The sequence below is a fragment of the Quercus lobata genome, unplaced genomic scaffold, assembly GCF_001633185.2.
Source record: "Quercus lobata isolate SW786 unplaced genomic scaffold, ValleyOak3.0 Primary Assembly Scq3eQI_1866, whole genome shotgun sequence".
Taxonomy (NCBI): Eukaryota; Viridiplantae; Streptophyta; class Magnoliopsida; order Fagales; family Fagaceae; genus Quercus; species Quercus lobata.
This window is the reverse complement of record NW_022154708.1, coordinates 263,416-290,863: the sequence shown is the minus strand read 5'-3', so window position 1 is coordinate 290,863 and position 27,448 is coordinate 263,416. Positions and strand designations below refer to the sequence as shown.

Sequence of the window (27,448 nt, the reverse complement as noted above, 5' to 3'; positions counted from 1 at the left end):
TACTCAATTGAAGTTTGTCCGAAATGTCATCTTCCACCACTCACATGTAACTACCCTTTTTTGGGGCAAAAATTCGTAGAACAACATAGTCATGTTGACAAAGGAGATCTAGCAACACAAACAATCCGAGCATAGAATTAATCAATCTTGTCATTTATGGATCTAAGTTTTTTTTACAGTTTTAGTATAGACGTGTTTTTAACTTGTTCCTTTAAAATAATTTTATCTGAATGCACCACCTTTTTTCTCGTCTGTGTCAAATTTTATTTTTATTTTTTCTATTGCTAAATTTACTCGCATAGTCATAATCTCTATCAAACATAAAGTAGAGCAACTTAATTGCTTGGCTGCAGAAGGATTGGAGGAGCACAGAAAATTAGCGGCCGAAACGTAGGCCAACACAGTTGTCATGGACCAGCGCTTCCAGAATCACTTATCGCTCTCCCATTAATGAGCACCTTAAATATATAATACAATATACATAAATAAACCATAACTCATTTCAGGAATTAGATTTAAAACGAAACAAAAAAAATACAAGAAACCGAGTCAAACACCAAAAGAGAAAATGCGAGAGAGACAGACCTGGGGATAGTAGGAGTTGACGGCAGATATACAATAAATAAAAAATAAAAAATAATAATATAAACTCATTCATAATAAAAATTTTACATCATTATATCGATATGCCCATCAAAAACAACAGAAATACATCGTAATACATCATTCGTACTTAATTGAAAAAGATACAAAACATTAAACATGAATAAAAGAAATTCTTGAACTACCAATGTAATTCTAAAAATTTCTCATATGAGCATATCGCATGGAAGGAAAACTTGACCACAAAAATTTTGTTTAACAACTACCTAGCAAGGGCAGCAATATCTGATTCAAGCTCTAAGTAGGATGTTTCAAGTGGAATGCTTGAAGGTGCCATATTACGCTCAGTTGCCATGCTTGCATTAGTCATCTCCAAAGCCAAACATTCTTTTAGTTCTGCTAATACTTGACTGATGTCTGGCCTTTGGCTTGCAATTGGTGGTATGCAAGACAAGGCAATCTCCACAGCTTTCCAGGCAGAATTGGTGTGGAATTTTCCTTGTAACCTTGGATCAACAACACTTTGAATATCCCCACTTTCAATTATTGGATAAATCCAGTCAAGTATGTGAGTGTTTTTCTCAAGTCCTCTCATTATTGCAGGCTGACCAGTGATTAGTTCAAACAAAACAATACCGAAACTATAGACATCACTTTTTTTCCTAAAGTTTCCCGATGCTTGATATCTGTATGTAAAACAAGGAAGGCCATCAGATCAAGACAAGAAATCCATAGCTTGATTTAATTCAACAGGTTATTACTTCCATTATATCTAGTTGCAGTTGGTGTTTTTATATAGTTGAATTTATAGATATAAGTTTTATGTGTATTAGCCCAAGAAGCCCAATTATATTACTCAGCCCTAGATTCTAAACCATATATATACCCTACTGAAAATTCCCTATAGCATAGAATTGAGATTATATTGAAGATGAACTATCATATCAAGGGCTTCTTCCATGGATGTAGGCCATTAGACCAAACCACGTAATCATTGCATTCTCTCTCTTTTCTTTATACTATTTCTTTCTCTCTTTTTAGATTTTCATAATATCTATCATGGTATGAGCGCCACAACTTTGATTCTAAAGTGTTGTTGGGCGTTTTAGTGCAATCCTATCTTTCTCCGTGCTCTTGCCTGTCTTTTTTGATCAAGCTCCACCACGCTCTAATCCTCTTTGGAATAGATCAATCATCATTACCAAAGACATTTTGTTTGTTTGTTTAAACCCCAGTAAACTTAGATTGTTTAACCTAATTAATTACCCAAATTGTTACTTAGATTTATTATTCAAATCTAGGTTAAACACAAACAATTATATCACTAAGTGTGGAAAATTATAAAAGACAGGCGATATGATGACCCAAGAAAACCAATAAAATCGTCCAGTTTCAAGGTAAAAAACTTGGGGAGGAATTAACCTAAACAATCCTCAAGGCAAAAAATTTACTATATAGAATGGAAGTTTTACAATAGATTTTCCCTTAAATCCAATACTACCTCTTGTAGTACTTACTCATGTGACCACATGCAGCTTTGAATCCACAAACTCTTCTATTTGAATTTGTTGCACACAAACACCCTCATCTGTGACTTTGAGATCTTACTTAAAGCTTTAGATCATTAGCAGCAGTTGATCTTGTATACAACAACTTATATCTGCTAGTTCTTGTGATTGGATCTTCTTTTCGGTAGATGCTTGTTGAGTTATTAGAAGGTTACAGAACCTCACAGATCTCACAAGAGTAACCCACAAGACTTCACAAGACTTCTGAAACTTGAATTAGGGTTTTCCTTTTATACCTAGCAATGTTGGACTCAAACCCTAAACATTTCCCGGGCTTTCGAACCTGATTTAAAATCTACCGAGTTTTGATCAATCGAACCTGTTTCTCGATTGGTCAAGCCTTGCAATTTCTGAATTCTTCTTTTTGTAACCTGATTGTTCTTAAATCTTGACTTGGATCAACTTGAGCAATGTCTAACATTGTTCTAAGACTTAAATATCTTAAACTAAACATGTTTTTGTACTCAGTTTGCCAACATACATAAAATTAAAACCTAAACATTTATTCCTAAATATTTAGAAACTTTTGATGCCATTAGAAGCTAATAGATAGCCATAACACCATTGCTGCTATTGGAACCACCTCTATTTTGTCCATTGCCACTGCCCTTGGGATGCTCCTTCGTTGATTTACTCAACCATGAAAGAATCGTGGTCATCAAACGCATCATGCCTTGTTCAAAGTTTTTGCTTTTGCTCTCACATGTCCATGCACTACCACATGCCTTTTGGACTCTTCATGTGCCAATGACCTACCTCCACACACCGGCCCTCTATACCTATGCCATGTGTCAACCTCCTAAAATGTGCCACATCAACTCCAAGGCCATGTCACCAACCATGTTATGAGTATAAAAATTGGGGCAAAAGAGTAAATTGCATGTTGTTATATTTTAGGGTTAATTCTAATAACCCAATACGTATGTCTTCTCCAAAACATGGTATCAGAGCAAGGTTAGCCACTCTCTGTCGTTAACCTCATGACTACCACTCACCCACCTTCTAGTGCCAACAACCCCCACCCACCCACTTTTCGCTGCCGATAACCACCAACCAGTTCTAGTCTTGTCTCTTCGACAACCCACTTGCACAATTTTTCGCCACCAGCCATAGCTCCAACTTCGTGTTGCTAGCGGAATTTCAACCTTGGGTACCGATTTGTCTTTATTTTCTACTTGTTGGCCTTTCTATGTTCATTATTGGGTAGCCCTGGGTTGATTTACAATGCTGAGTTTAAATATTTCGTATTGCTTTGGAATTATTTGCGTGGTTGTGGTGACAAAGGAATGTTGATTTAACTTTTTTTTCAACATTGATCCGCCTCCTGATCCCGACTCTCTTCCCATTGCTCTGCGCAAAGGTAAGCGACTAAGCGTACTTTTACATCTCAACCTATCTCTCAATTTGTCTCTTATGGTCATATTGATCCCTCTGTGTTTAGTAAATTCCGTGAAGCAGAGATAAAGTTTGGATTGCAACGTTGTCATTCTTATCACTCTATGTTTTCTCATACCTTTACAAGGAAAGATTTTGTTGATAATATATGTTGATGATATTATAATCACTGGTGATGACAATAAGGGTGTTGATGATTTGAAGAGATACCTTCAAAACTCCTTTTGAACTAAAGATCTGGGTAAACTACAGTATTAAGGAAGCACAATTTGAAGAAGACATCACTCTATCATAAAGAAAGTATGTATTGGATATTTTGGAAGAAACTAGCTTGTTAGGATCTAAACCAGTGAAGATTCCTATGGATCCTAATGTTAAATTGTATGAAGATTAGGGGGTGCTATTATCTAATCCTGAGAGATATCATTGTCTAGTTGGTAAACTAAACTATCTCACCATTACTCACCCAGATATATCACTTGCAGTTAGTGTTTTGGGCCAGTATATGAAAGATCCTCGCCTTCCACATTGGGAGGCAGTTATTCGGATTGTGAGGTATCTTAAATCACATCCAGGTTGTGGTCTTTTGTATAAAGCTAATGGTCACCTACAGATAGAAGCCTATACTGATGCTGATTAGGCAGGATCACTATCGGATAGAAAATCCACTATTGGATATTGCACTTTTCTGGGAGGAAAACTGATTACTTGGAAAAGTAAGAAACAAATTGTTGTTGCCAGATCTAGTGCAGAGGCTGAGTATAGAGCCATGGCACTCACATCATTTGAGCTTATGTGGATTAAGCATTTACTTAAGGAATTAAAATTTGTTGTGAAGTTGCCTATGACCATGCACTGTGATAATCAAGCACCAATTCACATTGCCTCCAATCCTATGTTCCATGAGTGAACCAAGCATGTAGAAGTATACTGTCATATTACTCGAGAGAAAGTCGAAAATGGTGTAATTGCTACTCCATATGTTTCTACAAGAGTCCAAATTGCTGATATGTTTACCAAAACTTTATGTAAGACTCGTTTGGGTTTATTATGTAACAAGCTAGGATTGTACGATATATACTCTCTAGCTTGAGGGGGAGTATTATGAGTATAAAACTAGAGGCAAAACAGTAAGCTACATGTAGACCTATATATATCAATTATATGTTATATGTTAGGGTTAATTTTAATAACCGATACATATGTTTTCTCCAAAACAAACCATATTTGCCATGTTAACACCAATGCCACATTAGCATTCATGTGTCACCTCAGCTTCCACGTCAGCCTATCTTCTCAGGTCATCATGCTACGTCAGGAATCTAGTCGGGTTGGGTTGAATTGAATATTTGACGTTACACAAATTGAACTCGGATTGGTTCGATGGGTGGACTACTTGATCAATTCAGACTTGGATCTTTGAACTAGATTGGACAGTTGAGTTTTGGTTTAAAAAAGATTGTGGACTAGCTTTGACACTTGACTTTCATTTTGACTTTGACCAGTGACGAGAGTTGACATTTTACAACCAAATGTGTCCCACTTTGTTTTTCCCATAGATTCTAATTTTTATTTTTTAATAACGTGGAACCTCACCAAGGGAGGACCCTTTGGACCTACCACTAGGGAATAAACCATAGATATACAATCCCAACTGCCAAAAATGTGAATCAAGTGATCCAGGGGTACTCTTAGTAAAAATCAAACCTAGGATGTCTGGATCCATAACTCATAATAAGCCTTCAACCACTAGGTTCACTTCGTTTCCTCATTTGAGGCTCCCAAGCCTCAAATCACCAAAATAATAATAATAAAATTTGACCTTTTGCTCATTGAGTTCACCATCTATGATATTCATTAACTCATTCATATGCTTCATCACAACTCTATTTCGTTGCCAATGGTCCTTAGGCTATAATAGCTTCTCCTTGGTCACTAATGCAGCCTTCTTAGGCCCTTATTGTCTTTTGGCATTCATTAATCATCGTTGTTTGCTCTCAATTTGCATGTTCATTGTTTGATCCATACGTAATTGTCTTCATGGTCATCTTTAAGGCATCTTTATCTTCACTAGTTACATTCCAAACCCAAGATGACACCTTGAGTTTGGGGGGGGGGGGGGGAATGGGTTAGAGATATTTATGTGTATTGACTTAAGAGGCCCAATTATCTTACTCAGCCCATATACACCTAACCTAGCTCCTAATCCCTATATATATGCTGCTTAGGGTTCACTATAACATAGAATTGAGATTATAGTGAAGAGTCATCAAGGGTTTCCTTCGTGGACATTGGCTGTTAGGCTAAATCACAAAATCCTTGTGTTTCTCTCTCTCTCTCTCTCTCTCTCTCTCTCTCTCTCTTCTATCTTTACTCTTTCTTTCTCTCTTTTTTATATTTTCAAAGAATCTATCAGTTGATTACTTTAATCATAAGTAATAGCATTTGGCATCTTGATGCTTCGACAACTCCCTCCGGTGAAAATACAAAGTAATATCACCTTGTAACAATTTTGGTCTGTTCTCAAATCCCATTAGAACATATGTAGAAGATACTTAAATAAAATCCAACTCCAACATAAAAAAGGAAATAAAAATGTATATCAACCAGTAAGTATAAACACTTACTCTGGATCAAGGTATCCTAATGTGCCAGCTGGGCAAGTGGACACGTGAGAGTCACTTTCAGTTGCAAAGATTCTAGACAACCCAAAATCAGCTATCTTGGCTTGCATATGTCCAGTCAATAAAATGTTGGAAGTTTTCAAATCTCTATGAATTATAGGCGGCTTGCAACCATTATGAAGATACTCTAACCCTACAACTCCACCAACAATCCATCGTTAAGTCTAAGTAATAATTTTTATTAAAAAAAAAAAAACCCAAGAGGTATTAAAGATCAATAATAATGTAATCGATTTGTTTGCCAACCATTTGCTGAATCCACTGCAATATTAAGTCTCTCATTCCAAGTCATCGCATATGTGTTTTTCACTACAGAAAAATATATGAATATGACTGTCATTTGGGTTTTATTGGAAAAGGCATTGTTTTGCAAATTCAAGGCATAAGAAATAATAATTTTAAGATGCTCATCAAACATATGCATTCCTAATCCAAATAGTATCAAATAGCAATAGCAATAGCAATTCAGTTGTATAAAGCTTATACTAGCTAGTTGGTACCTCACCCATCCCCGTTTTGTCTGTTTTAATTGGTTGGATGATCAGAATTTTCAAATTGTTGTATCGTGAAAAGATTAGCTGGACCTCCGATTAATTCTTAGGCATTTTAACCTAGCTTCTCTCTCTCTCTCTCTCTCTCTCTCTCTCTCTCTCTCCACATCTTAATATGTTTAGTTTGTTGCATGGGTGTTTCACCATGGGATGGGGTAAGGCCTAGTTTCATTTTCATAAGAAGTTATCATTTTCATGCTAAGAGCAGGCCAAATGGGACAGCCTACTGGAAATTATTTGGCAAGCATTTGATATGAGTAGTACCTTGTTTGGTGGTTTGCTCTTACTAAAAGCCCACCAAGTGCAGTTCTGGAATTCAAACCAGGTCTTGCCCCATATTAAAAGTCATGCTTTTGATATGATAAAGGTAACCTATGATGAGTCATAGGATGAAGAGCCTTTGAACACAAATGGTAAATGGTAAATACCTGATAAATGCTGGTGCAAATTGCCATTTTCCATATACTCATATATGAGAGCCTTCTGGTCATCCTCGTCACAGTATCCAACAAGAGAAACCAAGTTTCTATGATGAACAATCATCAAGAGTTGTGCCTATATTTCAAACCAGTTCTTTAGTTTAGTTGGATAAAAATATTTAGTTGCATGTCTCATGTAATTACAGATTCATAGTTTCAATTTAAAAAAAAAAAAAAAAAAAAATTCAAGCAATTCAGAAACTGGCTGCAATTTTCTATATAACCTCAGCTTGAAATTCCTTATAGCCTTGGTTTGATGAAGGAGAGAGCAACTTAACAGCTACTTGAACTTCATCTTTCAGTTTACCAAGGTACACTTTACCAAATCCTCCTCCTCCAATGATGGTTTCGAAGTTATTAGTAATGCTCACAACCTCAGAGTAGCTATACCGTTGATTCTTTGATCTGATATTGGATTTGGTAACCATACCTACAGCAAGGAAGATTTTCAATAAAACTATCAAAAAAATGTTTTAGTGTTGCGTGAGAATATGCAGAGCTTATGTTCTAAATCTCTTATGTTTGTATCCTTAAATCTATTTATCTCACATGTTATTGTTACCAGGATTAATATGGAGTCCACTTATCCTAGGTTGGGGATGCCAGTAAATGCTCACGCTTGTGGCCCCAAATCCATACGCAGTAATAGTTTACCATATTTAAGTTAAGGTTTCTCAACATGTATTGTCCATGGTAAAGCTAGAGGAAGTCTTGAATCGCATGATTGTCTGCATCTTTTGCATTTTAGCATGAGTTTCCTATTGAAATTTTGTATTCTTTTTTTTTCAGAATAATAAATTTTATAATCAAATATTTTTTAAATTAGTCTCACTATAGTCAAACAGAATGCAAAAATGAGTTTTCTACAAAGGAGAAGTTTTATTAGTAACTAGTCGTAAACTCGCGCGTTGCGCATGATAATATTATTGTTTTAGTTATTATTGGTTAATAGTTGGTTTTTTATTTTCTTTCAAGTTAATATATTGACTTTAAAAAAATATACAATCTAATATATTAATTCAACAATAATAATAATAATGTTGAATAAAATAATATGAGAAGAAAAAAAGTAAAAATAAAAGATATAACAATAAACACCAAATTAATTATCTCTAAATAAATACCAAATTGTTTAAATCATATTATGTAATATTATAATATTACATTCTTATAGACTATCTTTAATTCTTTACAATGCAATATGATCATTTTTAACAACCAAAGTGAAAAAAAAAAAAAAAAAAAAAAAAAAAACAAACAAACAAACTTAAAACACAATTAAATCGCATCAACCTAAAGTAGAGTTCTAAAAAATACAAAAATTTCTCAACCTAAAGCAAAGATGCAATATATATATCACCAAAAATTGAGAGAGAGAGAGAGAGAAATAAATTTTTTTGTGAAGAAAAATTATGCATATAATGGAAAAGAGAATGCCAAATTTATACTAAAAGGATAACAATATGAAGAAACAAAATAAAGTGAAAGATGAAGAGTGATATTAAAAGAGAGGGTAGTGGGGAGATGAAAATGTAAAGGGAAAGAGAAAGGTTGGAGAAAGTGTAAATGTTAAAAAAATTGAGTACAATTTAATTTATTTAAATTTAAATAAAATATTATATGTTAAATTAAAAAAAAAGAAAATATAAATAATTTAATTATATGGAGGATGTGACTGAGTTTAAATATTGAATAAAATAAGATGAAAAGATTAAAAAAGTAAAAATATAATATATATAACAATAAATACCAAATTACCCAAATCATGTTATGTAATTGAATAATATATATTATATTCTTATATATTATCTTTTTTAATTTTTTTTATAACGCAATAGTATGATATTTAACAATCAAAGAGAACAAAAAAAAAAAAACTTAAAACACAAAACTAAATCGTCCCAACCCAACGTAGAGTTATAACAAACACAAAAATTTATCAACTTCAGCAGAGATGCAGGAAAAAAAAACACTCCAAAAATTATTGTGTGTGTGTGTGTGTGAGAGAGAGAGAGAGAGAGAGATAGAGAGAGAGAGGGAGGGAGAAACAACATTTCTGTGATGGAAAACTATGTAAAAAATGGAAGAGAGAATAACAAATTTATAAAAGATTGTGTGAATATTATGAGACAAAATAAAAGAAAATGAATGGAAAGATGAATAGTGACATTAAGGTTGAGGGTAGTGAGGAGATAAAAAGGTAAGAGAGAGAAAGATGAAAAGACAAAATAAAGAAAGATGAAAAGTGATATTAAGGTTAAGGGTAGTGGGGAGATGAAAAGGTAAAGACATGAGAAAGGTTGGAGAAAGTGCAATTATTAAAAAAAGTAAATGTTAAAAAACAATTATAGGAAAATTAGAAAGAAAAATGATAATCGCATGGATGCTAATGTGGCTCAACGTGAGCACGGTAACATTAAACGCTACGCTTAAGATTAGAGAAAGTGTAAATGTTAAAAAAAGTTAGTACAATCATTGTTATTAATTTCGTTCCGTTCCGACCGGAATGGCCAGAAAATTTCGTATCGGTATGCAAACCAGAATGGCACACCCCTCTGTTCCACCTCGGATAAAATTCCGGCCTATTTCGGTGTGTTTCGGGCATTCCGGTTCATTTCGGTGAAATCCGGCCGAAATGCAAGATTCGGCCGGTACATGTTCAATAGCAAAAGATGAGCCTCAGTGAAAAAAGAAAAAAAGAAAAAAAAAGAAGAAGATGAAGATGATACTGATGATGACAACATAAATTAAAAGATGAGATGAGTATCAAGAAATTTACACGGTAATAGACCTGAAGAGGCATCCTTAGAGCTGAACAAAGCTGAGAGAGAGAGAGGAGATAAGAGAGACAAGATGAGAGTATCAAAGTTTAGCAAGAAGATGAGAGTATCAGACTTTTTCAATAGGAGAGTATGGTTGTGATGAGGTTTTGAATATACGGTTGTGATGAGGTTTGGGATGTGGAATATTGGGATTTGATGATAGATGGGACTTGAAGAGAAAGATGAACATAGGGGAAGAGAAAGACCAAAACACGTGAGATAGAAGAAAGAAAAATAAAAAAAATGAATCAAAAGATATGGCAGTGGTTGGGTCAGATAGAAAAAATGAATTAATAGTAAAAATTAAAATCATTATTTTATATAATCAGATTAAAATCATTATTTTATATAATTAGATTAAAATCATTATTTTATATCTATATTCCACCTTTTGGAATTGATACTTTTAGGTTATATATATATATATATATAATATTTTTTTTAAGGAATCCGAAACACCCTAAAACGGTACACCGAAATAATCCGGTACCGAAATATTTCATTCCACTGGACAAACCGAAACGGGGTCCGAAACGGAATTAATAACAGTGAGTACAATTTAATTTATTTAAATTTAATTAAAATATTATATATTTAATTAAAAAAAGAAAGAAAATATAAATAATTTAATTATATGGAGGATGTGACTAAGTTTAAATATTGAATAAAATAAGATGAAAAGATTAAAAAAGTAAAAATATAATATATATATATATATATAAACAGTAAACACCAAATTACCCAAATCATGTTATGCAATAGAACAATATATATTATATTCTTATATATTATCTTTTTTATTTTTTTTTTTATAATGCAATAGTATAATATTTAACAATCAAAGAGAAAAACAAAAAACTTAAAACACAAAACTAAATCGTACCAACCCAACGTAGAGTTATAACAAACACAAATTTATCAACTTAAGCAAAGATGCAGAAAAAAAAAAAAATACTCCAAAAATTATTGTGTGTGAGAGAGAGAGAGAGAGGGGGAGGGAGAAACAACCTTTTTGTGATGAAAAACTATGCAAAGAATGGAAGAGAGAATAACAAATTTATAAAAGATGGTGTGAATATGAAGAGATGAAATAGAGGAAAATGAATGGAAAGATGAATAGTGATATTAAGGTTGAGGGTAGTGGGGAGATGAAAAGGTAAAGGAGGGAAAGATGAAAAGACAAAATAAAGAAAGATGAAAAGTGATATTAAGGTTGAGAATAGTGGAGAGATGAAAAAGTAAAGGCATGAGAAAGGTTGGAGAAAGTGCAATTATTAAAATTTTTTAAAAAAAAAGTAAATGTTAAAAAACAATTATAGGAAAATTGGAAATAAAAAGAATAATGATGTGAATGCTGATGCGGTTCAACGTGAGCACAGTAACATTAAACGTCATGCTTCAATTTTTATTAATATATAGATCAGAACATTGCACATAGACACACTTTGTTAAACGTAGCACATCACTCTTCATTTGCACTATTGCTTTTTATTTCACTTACACATTTTTCCAATTAGTAGGAAGCCTTATATATATACCATACAAAAGAGACAGGCTTCCTAAACTTACCAGAACTACTTGCAAAAGGTTGAATATTCAAAGATACAAAGTCAACAAAGCAACTATTTCGCATCTAGATAGGGTTGTAAATGAGAGTGTTAAAAGTTCAGAATTGTTAGTTTTATTTTATTTTGAACACATGTCGAGCTTGAGCTCATTGGCAAACTAGATTACATACCCCAGCTTTGTCCATTTTCTTGTCGAACAAGTTTTTTCTTGTCCATAAGCTACTTGATTAACTTGTTTTTTTCGCTTATATAATAATTAAAGACCCCAACTAAAATGTTTTATCTCTTCACAAATATATGCTAATAATTAAATTCACCAAACCTATATTGTTAAAAGTCATATATAATTTTTAATACAAAATAGACTATTTATATTCTCAATAAATTATAAATAATAATTTAATATCTTATAAACTTATTTAAAAACTTACTATATCCAATTAGAAGTTTATAAAACTATATATACATGTATGCATATGAATATGAATTATTATATAAAGGAAGAGCTTACAAACATGTTCTCATGTTGTAAATCAAAGGTTTTTGGTACTTTACCTCTTGGGTTTGGTATCAAACCCTAAGCAAAACTCAATGCCATGGAAATGGATCTACCACAACTTTTTTCACAAACTCTATAGCCTTTCACACAATCTCTAATGGCTTCCTGGTTAGTAGAAACCACAAATACGAGCCTTCTACTTGATGTTCCCAGGCTATTAAGACCCAAGGCTTTGATGATGGAACCCTAAGACTAGAGAAAGCTTGACGAGAGTTTTCGAGCCTCTTTGATTTTCTGAATGTAAACATACGTTCAAATGATTGTCGTGTAAACTAAGGATTATGTACTATTATATATGTTGTCACCAAAAAACCCCTAATGGAATAGGTTTCCTACATGAGTGCCTATCTTGGAATCCTCATGGGCTCAAATGCCAACATTATATATATGAGATTAAATTATTAAATTCATTATTTCCTAACAATTTAAAATATTCAGATAATTTATAATTTATCATGGTATGAGGAATTGGGTTCAATCCCTTGTCTCCACATTACCTCTCATTTAAAATAATAATAATAATAAAATATATAAAAAAACCAAGTTTTAGGCCCCACTTAAGGGCAGCTCAGGTGGACCACTTGGGAGTGTTAGATTAAATGACTAAATTCATTATTTCCTAACAGTTCAAGCTTTTAGGACAATCGATTTTTATCAATGTATACTTAAATCAACCTTTAGACTTATGAGTTTGTTCATGAATGCATTATTATGTTTGAACTTAACTCATTTAATAGTCCAAGTCTAAACTTAGGCTTGAGCTTGGCTCATATGATAAATATATGAATATATACAAGTTTTTCCCTAGTTGAGTTTGAGTTGTTCATAAAATACTCAGTTCATTTACATCCCATCATCTAAAATGTTATGCCCAAGTTGCTTATGTATTCCTAAGCCATTGAATGCCAAAGACAACCATCCACTCACTAAAGTGAGATATATCCCTATCTTATTTTGCAGCTACTCTAAAGACATGCAAACACAAAATAGCACACATTCAAGAACAAAGCATTGACCTATTGATAGGGTCAATGCTAACTCTTACGTAGTCCCCATCAACACCAACTACTTTCTCATGGCGTTGAGCTGCCATCAAAATTTGGAGAACTTAAAGATAGATTATCCCTTCATGAATATAACTACTATATTTTCTTGAATATAACCTTTTAGTATATTTTCTCAAATAAAATGATGATGTACCTCAACTACTTCGTCCTAGCATGAAACACATTCTGTGCTGCCAACTTTATTCTCTACTTTATTTGTTGAGAGAGACATTGTTGGTTGTCGCTAGCTACACCAAGATATTGTCCCCAACTAGAATTGAACACATATCCAGTTGTGGACTTATGTGTTGAAATATCTCCAGTACAATCAGCGGTGGAAAAACCAACTTCATAAAGAATCCCTAGACTAGATAATATCCTTAACATATTGTAGGATGCGTTAAAAATCTTCCAAATGTGGCTTGCTAGGATTCTACATAAACTACCTTACTATCCCAATTATATATGCAATATTTGGTCATGTCAACGCTAAGTAGATTAAACTACCCAGTACTTTATTTTTGCAGTATGATTGGGTCCATCATAAACTGAATTGGGCCTCTGCATAATTGGCTTAATTAATCAAGTTGGTAAATTCGGCTTAAAATTAATCATCCTGGGTCTAAATTTTTAACGGAGCCTTTTGCAGAAAGATCACTTATATTTAGGTAGGCAATATCTTATATGGGAAGCTATCCCCATCCAAGGAAAGAATGCAATGCATTAGTGCACGCCATTAATATGATAACCCTATGCATTCAATCTTGAGATCTTATATAACTACTAGAATTCTTGCCAACCTGCCATGGATGTAGTCATTATTGTTATTAATATTTTTTTATTAGTCCAGTAAAAAAGGCAACAGTTGAAGAATACTACCCACTGACACAATAAAGCTACTTAGAGCACCACCGAATCATGAATTCATACCAAAGCATTGCATGAAGAGAAATGAGTGCATTTACCCCTTGTTCACATGTTGAAGTGGTATGTGGATGTATTTATTATTGTCAATCAATTGCATAATATTGCCATCACGACCGTGTCGTGTGGTTGGTCACAATTGCCTATGGTGAGAATTAAACAATGTTCGTTTTACTTTCATAACCATCTTAAAGGCGTTGGTGTATCACAGGAAAAATAAGACTGGCTAGGATTGGGTACTGCATCTTTTCTAAACAACGTCACTCAATCAATTGTGTTAGCAATTACAAGAAAGAAATACCTCCATTTCTTTTCTGTTTATAGATAGCCAGACGACTAAAGATGAACAGAAGGAGCAGGACTGCTGCTGTGGACGATGCAACAACTGGAATAACAAACTCCTTTTTCTTCCCTCTCTTGCATGCAACTGACTGACAAGGATCTGGATTTTCGTTCACACTTGCATAGGGTGAATCAAGGTAGTATGCCATGGTAAGTAAGTTATTAAACATTAATTTTGCTGTCTTTATACAATAAAAATTGATATTGGAAAAATAAATGAGATACTCCTAAGATTTTACGTACATATAAGTGAACAAGTATATATATATATATATATATACTTTTTTCTAGTATTAGGCACACAAAAGTAGTTATATATAAGGAAGAGAGAGAGAGAAAAAAACAAAAGAAAATGACCAAGTGAAATTAGTATTAAGAAGCAAAAGGAATTATGAAGGAAGATAAGATAACCTCAACACCAACGTCCCATCCCTAGACTTCTGCAGAAGATCCTCAGGAATTGAACCTGTGAACTTGTTCCCATGCAAATCACTGAAGAGATAGTGTTAGGCAGACGACCTCAATTTCCCTACACGAAAATTTACGTTGCAATACCATGATCAAATCTCAAAAACTTACAGAGTGTACAAATTTGGCAGTTGTGCCAAAAATTCTGGCAGTGGCCCAGTTAAGTCATTGTATGACAAATCCCTGAAAGAAGAGTTAGCAAGATCTTTAGAAAACATATACAGAAATGTTAAGTTAAAAAATAGTTTTCTGTTCTTGAAACCTGATACTGAACTTGCATATAACACAATTGTATAGATGGTGATGCTGGAACAGCCAGTATCTAGCTAGTACAATTGTATAGTAACCAAATGCAACATATCAACCACAATTCAAATTAAGACTCACAAGGACTCTATTGTTTTGAGATTCAAGAATGAAGTTGCAATCTTCCCAGTCAAATTGCTTGAGCTCAAGTTCCTGTTTGTCATTATGAAAAAAGGAAGAGGAGTTGAATTTTTGGAAGATAATTTGCAATCCAAATAAAATTAATCTCATGCAATTAGTCAGCACCCATGGACAAAGGGAGGTGTTATGTGGTTGAACATTCAATCACAATGAAGTAAATTCAGTTAAATATCATAAAACATGACATTACTTTTGGTCCACTCTATTATTGCGTGTGAAAGGAATCTGTTCCAATATCCCATTCCTAAAATGACCCATCATAGTTCATATCAGTTTATAAAATGGTCTATTTTATTTTTATGTGATGCCTACAAGTTAAAGAGGATACTTTTCCCTTCAGATGATATATTGATTGGAATTTCACAGCAAGCCTGAACACAAGTTATGATGCTTTGGAAGTGCACTTACACTGATATAATACTTGGAATAGTATAGATGTAACTGCAGTGCAAACCATCCCATGAGTATTCCCTCGGGACACATGGATCGCCTTGCCAGTTTCTAGTCAACTTGTACAGTTTCTTGATTTCCATGATGGCTTCAACTATTATTTTTAATGGAGAACAAGAATTCAGAGATGATTCTTCTAAAAGAGAGTGGGAAAGAGGAGTGCGAGTTTGAAATACAAAATCATATAGAAATATGAAAAGTAAAAGCTAGTTCCAAAATTTGCAGCAGTTGAACACATGCCTTTGCAGAGATGATGAATTGTCTGAATGTAGCATGCATGATTAGCAAAGCAAATTACCAACGGTTGCAAATACTATGGTTTTCTTTTTTTGATAAATACAGTTGCAGATACTATGGTGGCAAGTAACAATGCAACTTATGATACAATTTCAATTCATCATATTTGTGAAATAACTTGGGAGATTTCTATTATAATTAATTAAATTTCCACTAAAGTATTGAGAATTAAGTAAAGTTAAAATCAAATCTTGAAAGGATATGTGGATTACATACCATGGAGGGTTCAATAGAGTCAAAAAGCAACTTATTATTTAGGGATTTTGATGATCTGACTATTTTGATTTCAAATCGAAGGTTGATACATGAAATCCAATTGTAGGTTTGAACATTTATTTGGTGGGGTGATCAACTTTTTTGAAAAATTATATTTTAGAGTTGCAATTAACAGGGGATCTTACCTTAATTTGGTGTTTTTGTACATCAAAGCTAAGGAACTCAAAATGGACGGTAGTTATATGGAACTGAAGATCCAAATCGACTTTTGACAATTCTTAAGGTTAGTTACATATTAATTTAATAAGCTTAATGGTTATTAGTGAAAAAAAAAATAGTAATAGGGGATTTTGGAGTTAAGAGATATTTTACATAAAGTGATAGCATAAGTGTAAGATTATATATATCATAATTAGGCAGTATTATGTTTCTTTGGTTTAGGCTCCAAAGATCTTTCTAACTTCTTGTGCAAGATTGTTTTGCTTATTTGGTTTATGTGGTTAAGGTAAGTAGAATTTTACCCATCATGCTCTTATTTATTCCTTCTTTGTAAAACCTTGAGTTAGTCAATGCGTGTCATTTCATGTCTACCTATTCGTTGTTGTCCTCAAGAATTATTTGAAGGTTTGGGATGAGTTGTAGACCTAAACATCTTATGTTCAATCCCCACCAGGAGTTTTCCTAAATTACTTGATACACAGTTCTGGAGGTTGGGGTCGTGTATCCGTGGTTTATTCCCCAGGGGTGGATCCAAAAGACCCTACCTTAGTGAGATTCCATGTCATAAAATATATGTGTGTGCGTGCTTTGTATTTTGTCATTATTCCTAGATTTTTATGTTTCTTTTAAATCATTCTTTTGCATTGTGAACAAACCTAAATATGTTTTATTTTAAATAATGGATAAACTACTCTTTCTTGATTATAGCTCATAAATGATTTCAAGGACCATGTTCATAGAGGCAATGCATGGACTGTGATATGGATTATGTTGTTCTTATATATGGTGTTGTGGAGGATATGTTGGTGGTGGTTGTGAAGGTTATGCTTGACCCTTTCATGGAACAAATACATAGGATATTCTTCTGATTGTGAGGCCCAATAAACAAGACATGAAGTTATTAAATCTTATTTTGGTTATATTATTATATCCTTCACTGGATTCCTATTTTGGTTATGTGGTTATGAATTTATATGTTCTACTTCTTCATTTTTTCTCTTGATAATTTGACAATGACAATGACAATGAGGGAGGGGGATCTGGACCATGGATGTTTCCGTTGGAGATACTCAAAAGTGCTAGTTAAGCTACCAGGCTTGGACCATGGATGTTCTTCTTCTTCTTCTTCTATTAGATATCATTATTTCTTTAGTTTTAAATTTTTTACTTTTGGTAACTAAATCTTTGCACCCTTGGTCTTTGAGTTACCTCTACAACTTTTGTATCCATTTATTTTCCAACTCTTTTATTCCTACCTCATTGTACAAGCGAGTCACATTTTACTTTCTTTTTTTTATCAGTAATAAAATATTTTATTGAAAAACAGAATAAAAGTACAACAAAAAACAAATTCCCTGGAACACAGGGAGTATACAAGGGAAGCAAAAATCTACCCAAAACTGCATAAATCTTGGAAATCCAAAATAGAGGGTATGGCAAGACCATTCAAATAAGGATAGAAGGAAAATCTGCTTCAACTCAATGATAAAACACTCCTCCCCTTCAAAGATTCTATTGTTCCGCTCTATATGTACTCCACATAATACACTGCAGAATAACATCCCAAACAGGTGCTGCGCTATATCTCCCAACACCTCAATGCCAGCAAGCAAGCAACTCAACTACTTGTTTAGGCATAACCCAAGAGATACCAAACAAGCTAAACTCAAACGACCACCAGTCAGAGGCAAAAGGAAAAATGAATGAGGTGGTGGTCCACTGATTCCCAATCACTTTTTACGGGTCACATTTTACTTAATGGTCTATATAGCTCAATTATGCATTATTATCACTATTTTTCAAATTAATTGTCTAGGTTTATAGTCTTAAGGATCATTTAAGACGTGCATGTATAGGTTGACTCTTAGTTGAGATATTGAGGGCTTAATTAATTTTAGAGAATTTTTCTTTTTTTTCTAGAAGTTTAAATATTATTGGGAAAAGTACACAAAACCCCCATGCAGCTTCTCCATAAAATATGGAAAACCAAAAATTTTGAGTGTAACATTAACCTCCCTGTTATATTGTTTTGTTTTTAAAACATCAATTGTACACACTAACCCCTGGGCTATTTCAATATAACACAAAACCCCCCCTATAGTTTTGTTTTATGTGAAAATTTAAAACCGCATTTTCACATAAAACAATACCACAAGGCACAAGCAGTTTTGAGTTACACTTACCACAAGGGGATTAAGTGTTACACTCAAACCCCTGCCCCCTCTCTCAAAGAAAATTGTTACATTCAAAATCTGAAAATAAAAAACTAAACTCAAGGGTGTTCACTGTTCAGTGTTTAAGGGAAAACTAAATTGTGGGTTTTGTATATTTTTCCAATATTATTTTGGGAGTTTACTTTACCAAAGAATTTTTTTTTTTTTAAATGTTGTTAATGTTTTATCTTGAGAAGTCTATATATTATTGATGATTATTATGCGATTGGAATTGTTGGGAAAATCAACCAATTAATACAATATTCAGCGGAATTGCCTAAATTTATTTAAAACAGAGATTTCATATTTTGATTTAAATATTGAGGTTTGTGTTTAAAAATTCCAGGCATTTTAGACATACAGAATCACAGATTTTATTTTATTTTTTGGTGTGTAGAAGAATCACAGATTTCGTTGATAGATAGCAATCTATTGAAAAGGGGTAAAAGTATGATGGCTCTGATAAAAGTTTTATAACAAGAATTTCCCAACTTCAACCACTACACTATAAATTTGCATTATCTATTCGGCAACAAACAAAGGCTCATGATCACAAGTCTATAACAAGCTTTTCTAAATTTAGCATATGACACTAACAACTTAAAGCTATAATGTTCCATTCAGAAAAGAAAACCCCCGAATAAAAATTATTGAAACAACCATCATCACCAAGTTAAGGTTAGAACTCTTATTGAATCAGCAATTGAAGTCTCTTATTAAAGATAAGGCTAATCAGTACAAAGGAAAATATAAAAGAGAAGAAAGCATACCATCTTGTATGGCAGTTGTTTTATTTGGGAGCTCCTTTGACACAAAAATCTCTACAGCATTGAGGATTGGAGGAAACTTACTTCCCTCAGCTGCAGTTATTGAAAATTCAAGCTGTTCTCCCATAATTGCCAGCTCAGTCGGGAGTATGGTCCGTGAGTTTAGATAATCAAGTGTAACAGATTCTGTCAGATACCTCTCACCATTCAACAAAATTGTCAATTCCCTCTGCTGGCCATTTTCAAGCTTCTCAATCTCAGCAAAGTGAAAGTAAACATAACATTGTGAAAGAGAATCTGGTGGACTGAAGTGCAAGCTCAATGGAGTGGTAGAGTTTTGTGATTTGGCAGCAGTCCTCAACACTACATCTGGTATGTTATAAGCGTTATCAGTGCTCAGGGAGTAAACAGTTGAACTTGTGGAAATTGGAATCCATTCGTCAAATAGTAAACGGTTCCAGATGCGATCATATCCATCATCCGGATACCTAATTAAAAAAATAAAATAAAATAATTGAGTCAGAAGATGATAGGGTTCACTCTATTAGTATTTATGTTTGTTATGTAAATTTTTGGCTGCAGCAAGCTTGGAATGTTTGCTGCCTTTGTTGTGTTTGATAAAATTTCTCAATGAACAAAAAGTTCAAAAAACAAATTCATTGTATATGTATAAGCCACAAACTCAGTTCCACACTGTTGAACTCAACAGATAAAAGCTCAAAATGTGATTTGAAACCCAAGTTGGAATGCTTTTACAAAGATGGAGTTGTGTCAAACTTGGACTCAGTGTGAGATTCGAAACCCAGCTTGAGATTTGCTTTGTTTCATTTGTGTGTATGAGAGAGAGCAAGATGAAGAGAGGAAGACCAATGAAGCTGGTTGGGAATTTGGCTCTGAAAAATTAAGCACGAGCACAATTTGTGCGGAATAATGGAGGGACAGCCGTTGTATTTTGGCATCTCTCTTTGTTGATAAACTGAGTTGGTGTTTTTTTTTTTAAATAAGAAACTGAGTCGGTTCTTTCATATGGATTTTTGATTGACGTAGCAATATATAATTAAATAAGAAGGGGGAGGAGAGTAGAGGAGAATCTACCTTCTTTAGATTTTTTTAAATTAAATAAGGGAATGGGAATAATTAGTTTTTTTCATAGTTTGTAATTTTATTAATATAGTAAAGGTAAATTTGATAATTCATTTGGTCAAATATTTTTATGCTCTACTCTCCTTCCAAATATCTCCATTTTGGAGGAATTAAAAATGAGAGTCCAAACGCTTTGTAGCTGAATTGACACCCTCCATGTTTGTAGCTAAATTGACACCCCCCATGTACGAAGTGTTTAGAGGTCTAGGAAGGAAAGGATTTGAGTTACGGGGTTAGCAGTATGTTGTAATTATTTCTCAAAAAAAATGAGGGGTTAGAACCCGTCCAAATCCTTTCCCCTCATCCCTTAAAATACATCCTAATAATGTAATTTAACTTACTCTCCCTCCTTCTACTCTACCCCCCTCTACTCCTCATCTTTCCAAACAAGTTATTAGTTGTAGTCTTCTCAAAAGAAACTTAGTTGTAATCTAAAACTACAACTTCACTGAATATCTTATGAGGAAAAATTGTGATATGACAAAGTGTATTGGTGAAGAAAAAATTGTGGATTCATGTGTAAGTGATATTGTGATGGTTAACCACTCACAGTCTACCGAGTCAAAATTGTGACAAAAAAGTTGTTAGATGTAAATCTTGACAAATCTTCAATTAGATAATTTTTTTTTCCATATATCCTCCATATTTGCAGAATTTTCAGAAAATCAAAGATTAATAAACAATTTCATCAATCAAATGTTTATATTTCAAATTTTTATGGTTTAAAACTATGCATAAAAAATAAATTTATTGATCAAATAGTAAATAATATCTAATTGATATGAAATATGACACATGTGTTAAAAACATGTAATTCAATAGTTAGATTTATTTTAATTTTTTCAGTGAGAGTTGAACTACATCCAAGTTTGTAGCCAAACTTTATCTTAATTAATATTGCACAAATTGTACATTAGTCAATTTTAAGTGGATACAAATCTTACATCCCACCTTTTGTTTTACCTTTTATGCTCCACCAATCATGATATGTTATAACTTGTTATAGAATTTACATTTTGAAAATCTCATCGTTAAATTACTTGTTATATATGTTCTTAACATTTATATCAATTGGATGTTATTTACAATTCGATATATAAACTCATTTATATCAGTTGAATGAAATGTCACTTGTCATATCATAAAATAAATAAATAAATAAATAAAAGGTAAATTCTACTAAACCCCCCTAAGGATTGAGCTAATACCAATTAGGTCCAAGACTAAAAAAAAAAAAAAAAAGACTAACTTGGTCCTTAAAAGGCAATTTTATCCCTAACGCCATTTAGCACTATTCACTCTTCTCTTTCTCATCTCAGACCATCTCTTCTTTTCACTATGATTACACTAACATGAGCATGAATTTGAGCACAAATCACACTACACAAATACACCATCTCATAGAACACAAACATACACATAGCCATACAAATTCCAAAATCTAAAACCCCAAAAAAATCATCATAGATTACCAATCATACACAGATTCATATGCACACACTAACAAAATCACCATATTAGAGCCATTTTGAGACAAACCTTAAATAAAAAAAATACCAGATCTCTCTCTTACTTACTTGCCCACAGTAAGTAAGTAAGAAGTAAAAGAAGAAGAGGAAAGTAAGCACGCACCGCACGAGCTGAGCTAAGCAGGTAAGTAAACCTCTGTTTCTATTTCTTCTCTTTCTTAGTTTCTCCTAAACTAATTTGTAATAGTCTTTTGTGATCTTCTGATCTGAAATAAAAGAGAAATGGCGAACATAGACATAGATGGAATATTGAAGGAGCTCCCAAACGATGGTTGTATCCCAAAGACCAAGATCGTTTGCATTTTAGGTCCCGCATCTCGTATTGTTCCCATGCTTGAAAAGCTTCTCAGGGCTGGCATGAACGTCGCCATGGCATTGATTTGAGAAGAGAGTGGAAGATGGTAGTGGAAAAAATGGGTTTCAGCCATGGAAGAGGGAGTCTTCAGCCGCCGTGGGTATGGGTGAGAGAGAGAGAGAGAGAGAAGGGTTTAGTACTGAGATGAAAAGGGTTTGGCCCTCTCACATCGCTCATTAAATTTTTTTGGTGTGGTCCACCGTTAATGTGAGAAGGGGAGCATCATTACATTATATTTCATAAGTACCTAATTATATTCTCTATATCAAAACTCTTCACATAGTTGCACATAATCATCTAGAAAGTCTTACGCTTCTCTCTCTAAGCTCTCCTCTTCCTCCTCCTCCACCCTATTTAACACTCCTGCTGACAGCTTGATTGTGTTAGCCATAAACCTAGTTGGCCACTCTTCTCAACTCTCACTCAAACCCAAATGGAATGATTAGCTGCCATCACAACTTTCATACTGAACAGAGCTCTAAGTTTATATGAATAAATGGGGAAAAATTAATTAATGTAATTAAACCAAAATAAGATGAAATTAGATTAGAAGCGTCCGATGGACATTCTTTTATTTTGGTTTTGTGCATAGGCATGGTTTTTTGAATCTGAGTGTTTGTGATCGATATTACCTTTTAAAATCTGGCCTAATGGGTCAAATGGAATTTGCTACAATTGGTTGATTTTTTTTTTTTTTTTTTCAATTATGATTCATAATCTTGTGAGATTTGGTTACCATAGAAATGGGGTTTGATTCAAAATTTTTGAACTTTCTTTGTTTTTTTGTTTTTGTTTTGGTTTTGTGTGTGTGTATGTGTGTGGAGGATTTAGAGAAATGAGTCAAACGGGTGTTAGGGACTCCTTTTTTTGCCACATGCCAATATTTTTATTTGGCAACAAATCCCTTGTCATAATTATCATAAGTTTTTGTTTCTCAAAAAAAAAAATTAAAAAAAATAAGCATTATCATAAGTTTTTGGTAAAATTCTTTTGAAGCTCAAAATAACCCATATTTTATTCAACTACATGGAATTAAGCCTATAAAGTCATAAGATTTTCACTTCATGAGGAGGACTCGCGGTCCTCATCTCCTCTACATCACCTAATAGGCTTATGGCCCATGACACTATCAACATCACTCTCTCATCATATAGATTGGGTTCAAACTCACATCTCTCCTTCAATAATTCAAGGTTCATGAGTTCTCATGGAAGGCAACATAACCTATCATCTTAATTAACACAACACCACATATCACCATAAGGACAATCTGTTTCACAACTTTAATATCCTATCTTCACAATCTTTAATCTCCATCGTTCTCATTCTTCCATACATCTTACAAACTCCATATTTCAAATAATACCTATACTTATTATTTTTATACTTCACAATATTTTACATATTCTGCATACTTCTCATAATCTTTATAACACTCAGAAGATGTTCAATACTCCTCCAAGAGAATTATATTAAAGTCATTCTCATGGAAGGCACCAATTTCTAACACTAAAGCCCTTCTCATAGAAGGCATCAAACTCTACTACGAAAGCCCTTCTCATGAAAGGCATAAAATTCTCTTACAAAAACCCTTTTCATGGAAGGGAAAAAGTTCTCTTACTAAAGTCCTTCTCAAGAATTTCAATACCATTCATACTTTATTAAGTATTAAAGAGCATTATCAAGGGAAAAGTCGTCTAAGTGCGTGACAAGTGGAAAAGCTTGACTAACTCCGTCTCATGAATATTGCTTTACTGATCTTTCATTGCTAGACATACTCTCTCTCTTTCTCTCTCTCTCATTCCAAAATTTCCCCTCCAATCTGAAGTCATTGTGGAATATTGCTTCTCCACTGTTAGAGTTGTGTTCTTATTCATTGTTGGAATTCTATCATAACTTATTGCTAAAGCCATAAGCTATACAAGATAAATCACTATTCCTCTATCTTTAAGTTTACATTATTGAATATTACTATATCACTGAATGCAAGTTACTTTAGTACTATCTTGCTATTTGATGAGTATTGCTTCATTAATACTTCACTATTGAATACATATAGTACTTTACTAATCCTTCATTGCTGGGCATACATTACTCTGCTTCATATCATTGTTGGAAATTCATTATTCTCTTTCAGCCTACGGCCAAACACTTATTATACTATTTACATTTTTTTGGCTAGACTTACACTATCCTCCTGTTTACTTATGCTACTTTATAGACCGTTCTCTAATATTGGACATATATCATCTCATTATCTCATCAACTGATATTCATTATTACGATCTTCAACCTATCACTTAGTGAGCATATGGATTGGCGTTATTATGTCTGCGTCTGGGTTTTTTTTTTTTTTTTTTTGAGAAAGCGTTTCTGTCGCTGTGGTGGATTTTCAGTGAGTCTTGTGCACTATTCACGAGACCAACCCATAAACCTCTTTTTCAACAAAACTTTCATTAAAAATGGGTCCCACGGCATTATTCACACATTTAAAAATTATTTTGCTATAGTGTTTTCAGTTTTCAACAAAATAAACGGTATCCAAACGGACCCTTAATCAATTCATTATTATGATATTCAACTCATCACTTAATCAATACTAAAAAAATCAGAGGTTGATAGAGAGCTCCGCCAGTCGCCATGAATTGCTTAATGTGGAACTGTCACAGACTTAGGAACCTGCGTACAGGGAAAGAGCTTGGCGAGATAGTCCGGGCTAAAGATCCCTCTGTCGTGTTCATTGCTAAAACACTGGCAGATGAAGCAAGACTAGACATGATTCAAGCAAACTTAGACTTTGAACATAAGTGGGTTGTACCAAGGGTTGGGCATGGTGGTGGATTAGCACTTTTTTGGAGGTCGTCAGTGAATTTAATGGTGATGGATTCATCCAATTATTACATTGATACTTGGATTGATAAAGGTTCCGACAATGAGTGGAGGTTTACCAGCTTTTATGGAGAACCAGAAACATCTAGAAGAAATGAGATATGGGATAGTTTGAGAACTTTAAACCATCATCCTGATGTGCCTTGAATGTGTGTGGGTGATTTCAACGAAATTATTCGTCAGGAAGAAAAACTTGGTAGAGCAATCTGCAACCATAGGAAGATGCAACTTTTTAGGGATGTGTTGGATGAGTGCGGATTTCTTGATTTGGGTTTTGTGGGTAGTAGGTTCACATGGAGTAAGCATTTTGCAGACGACCACTCTATTTGGGAGAGACTTGACCGGGGTGTGGCCAATGCTAACTGGTTTCTTAAATTTTCAGGTACAATTGTACATCATCTTCAATGCACCTCATCAGATTACTTGCCTCTTTGTATCATTTGTCAGGGTTGGAAATTCCACTCCGGAAGAAGATGTTTAGGTTTGAGAAGATGTGGCTTTCAGATGTACGGTGTGCGAAGATGGTGGAGGCTTCATGGTCATCATATTCCCATGAGCATGAAGACGATGCAATCATTAGGAAAATGGAACAATGTGGTAAAGACCTTACATGGTGGAACCATAATATTTTTGGTAATGTGAGAAAGGAATTGGCAAAGAAGAAGGAGCTTTTGGTGGTTGCCGAAATGGAAGCACAAACACATAGGCAGAATGCACGGCTTAGGGCCCTTAAAAGAAGAAATTAACACTCTCTTGGATAAGGAAGCATGCATGGGGAGCCAAAGATCACGCACACTTTGGCTAAAAAATGGGGACAAAAATACAAAGTTCTTTCATTGCCGAGCCACTAAAAGATTCAAGAAAAATCTAATCCGTGGGATCATGGATGAGAACAACAATTGGAGAGTGGAACCAGATGAGATTGCAACCTACTTTGATCAATTACTACCAAGAACTCTTTACCTCCTCCAATCCGATCTCTCATGGGGCAGCCCTGGAATGTATTCCAAGGGTTATTACCGACCACATAAATGTAGCCTTAGTTGCTCCCTTTCAAGTTGAGGAAGTGAAGGTAGCACTCAAGCAAATGGCTCCTCTCAAAGCACCCAGACCCGATGGCATGCCACCATTGTTCTACCAACACTTTTGGGGCTTGGTTGATAATGATGTAACCAATTCTGTCCTCTCATGGCTTAATTCAGGTACAATTCCATACCCCCCAAACCACACCTTCGTTACACTCATTCCTAAGACAAAAAAATCATGAATATGTCACTCAATACTGCCCCATTAGCTTGTGCAATGTCCCATATAAAATTTTTTCTAAAGTTCTTGCAAATAAACTTAAGAAAATTTTACCTACCATCATCACTGAGCACCAATCCGCTTTTGCAAAGAATAGATTGATTACAAATAATATTCTTGTTGCATTTGAGTCACTAAACAGTATGAAAAATATGAGTTTAGAAAAGACAGGGTACATGGCAATTAAGCTTGACATGAGCAAAACATACAATCGGGTGGAATGGGGATACCTTGAGAATGTCATGAGAAAGATGGGCTTTAATGAGAGGTGGATTGGACTGATTATGGTGTGTGTAAAAACAATCACTTACTCTATCATGGTTAATGGTGAACCTCAAGGACTAATACACCCCACTAGAGGAATTCGCCAAGGTGACCCATTTTTCTTTTCCTCCTTTGCACAAAGGGGCTTCATGGTCTCATCCAACATGCAGCAAGTGTGGGGGAAATTAAAGGCTTCTCTCTTTGTAGGAGGGGTTCAAACTAACCAATCTTTTGTTTGCAGATGATAGTCTCCTTTTTTGTAGGGCAACGGGAGATGAGTGCAGGAAAATAATGGAGATCCTTGAGACATATGAAGGGGAATCGGGTCAAAAAGTAAACAAGAAC

General features: G+C 34.0%; 2 protein-coding genes across 3 annotated transcripts; one reads left to right on the top strand and one right to left on the bottom strand.

Moving 5' to 3' along the window:
• Nucleotides 1–657: 657 nt before the first annotated feature.
• LOC115972984 (putative leucine-rich repeat receptor-like serine/threonine-protein kinase At2g19230) lies at nt 658–22,850 on the bottom strand. 2 transcript variants are annotated; one of them, XM_031093197.1, is made up of 12 exons: nt 22,394–22,850; nt 19,622–20,106; nt 15,865–16,000; nt 15,397–15,468; nt 15,121–15,192; nt 14,953–15,033; nt 14,501–14,658; nt 7,505–7,710; nt 7,230–7,356; nt 6,497–6,559; nt 6,194–6,383; nt 658–1,289 (listed from the first exon to the last, which is right to left on the bottom strand). In XM_031093197.1, the coding sequence occupies exons 2-12, from the start codon at nt 19,743–19,745 to the stop codon at nt 866–868; spliced, it is 1,653 nt and encodes a 550-aa protein (XP_030949057.1). In that variant the 5' UTR covers nt 19,746–20,106; nt 22,394–22,850; the 3' UTR covers nt 658–865. The 2 variants fall into 2 exon arrangements, with proteins under 2 accessions (XP_030949057.1, XP_030949058.1); XM_031093198.1 differs by lacking the exon at nt 22,394–22,850 and adding an exon at nt 22,301–22,369.
• A 2,831-nt stretch (nt 22,851–25,681) lies between these two features.
• Nucleotides 25,682–26,280, top strand: LOC115972993. Its single transcript, XM_031093205.1, has 2 exons — nt 25,682–25,916; nt 25,982–26,280. Exons 1-2 carry the CDS (start codon nt 25,682–25,684, stop codon nt 26,278–26,280), a joined length of 534 nt encoding a protein of 177 aa, XP_030949065.1.
• The last annotated feature ends 1,168 nt before the right edge of the window (nt 26,281–27,448 follow it).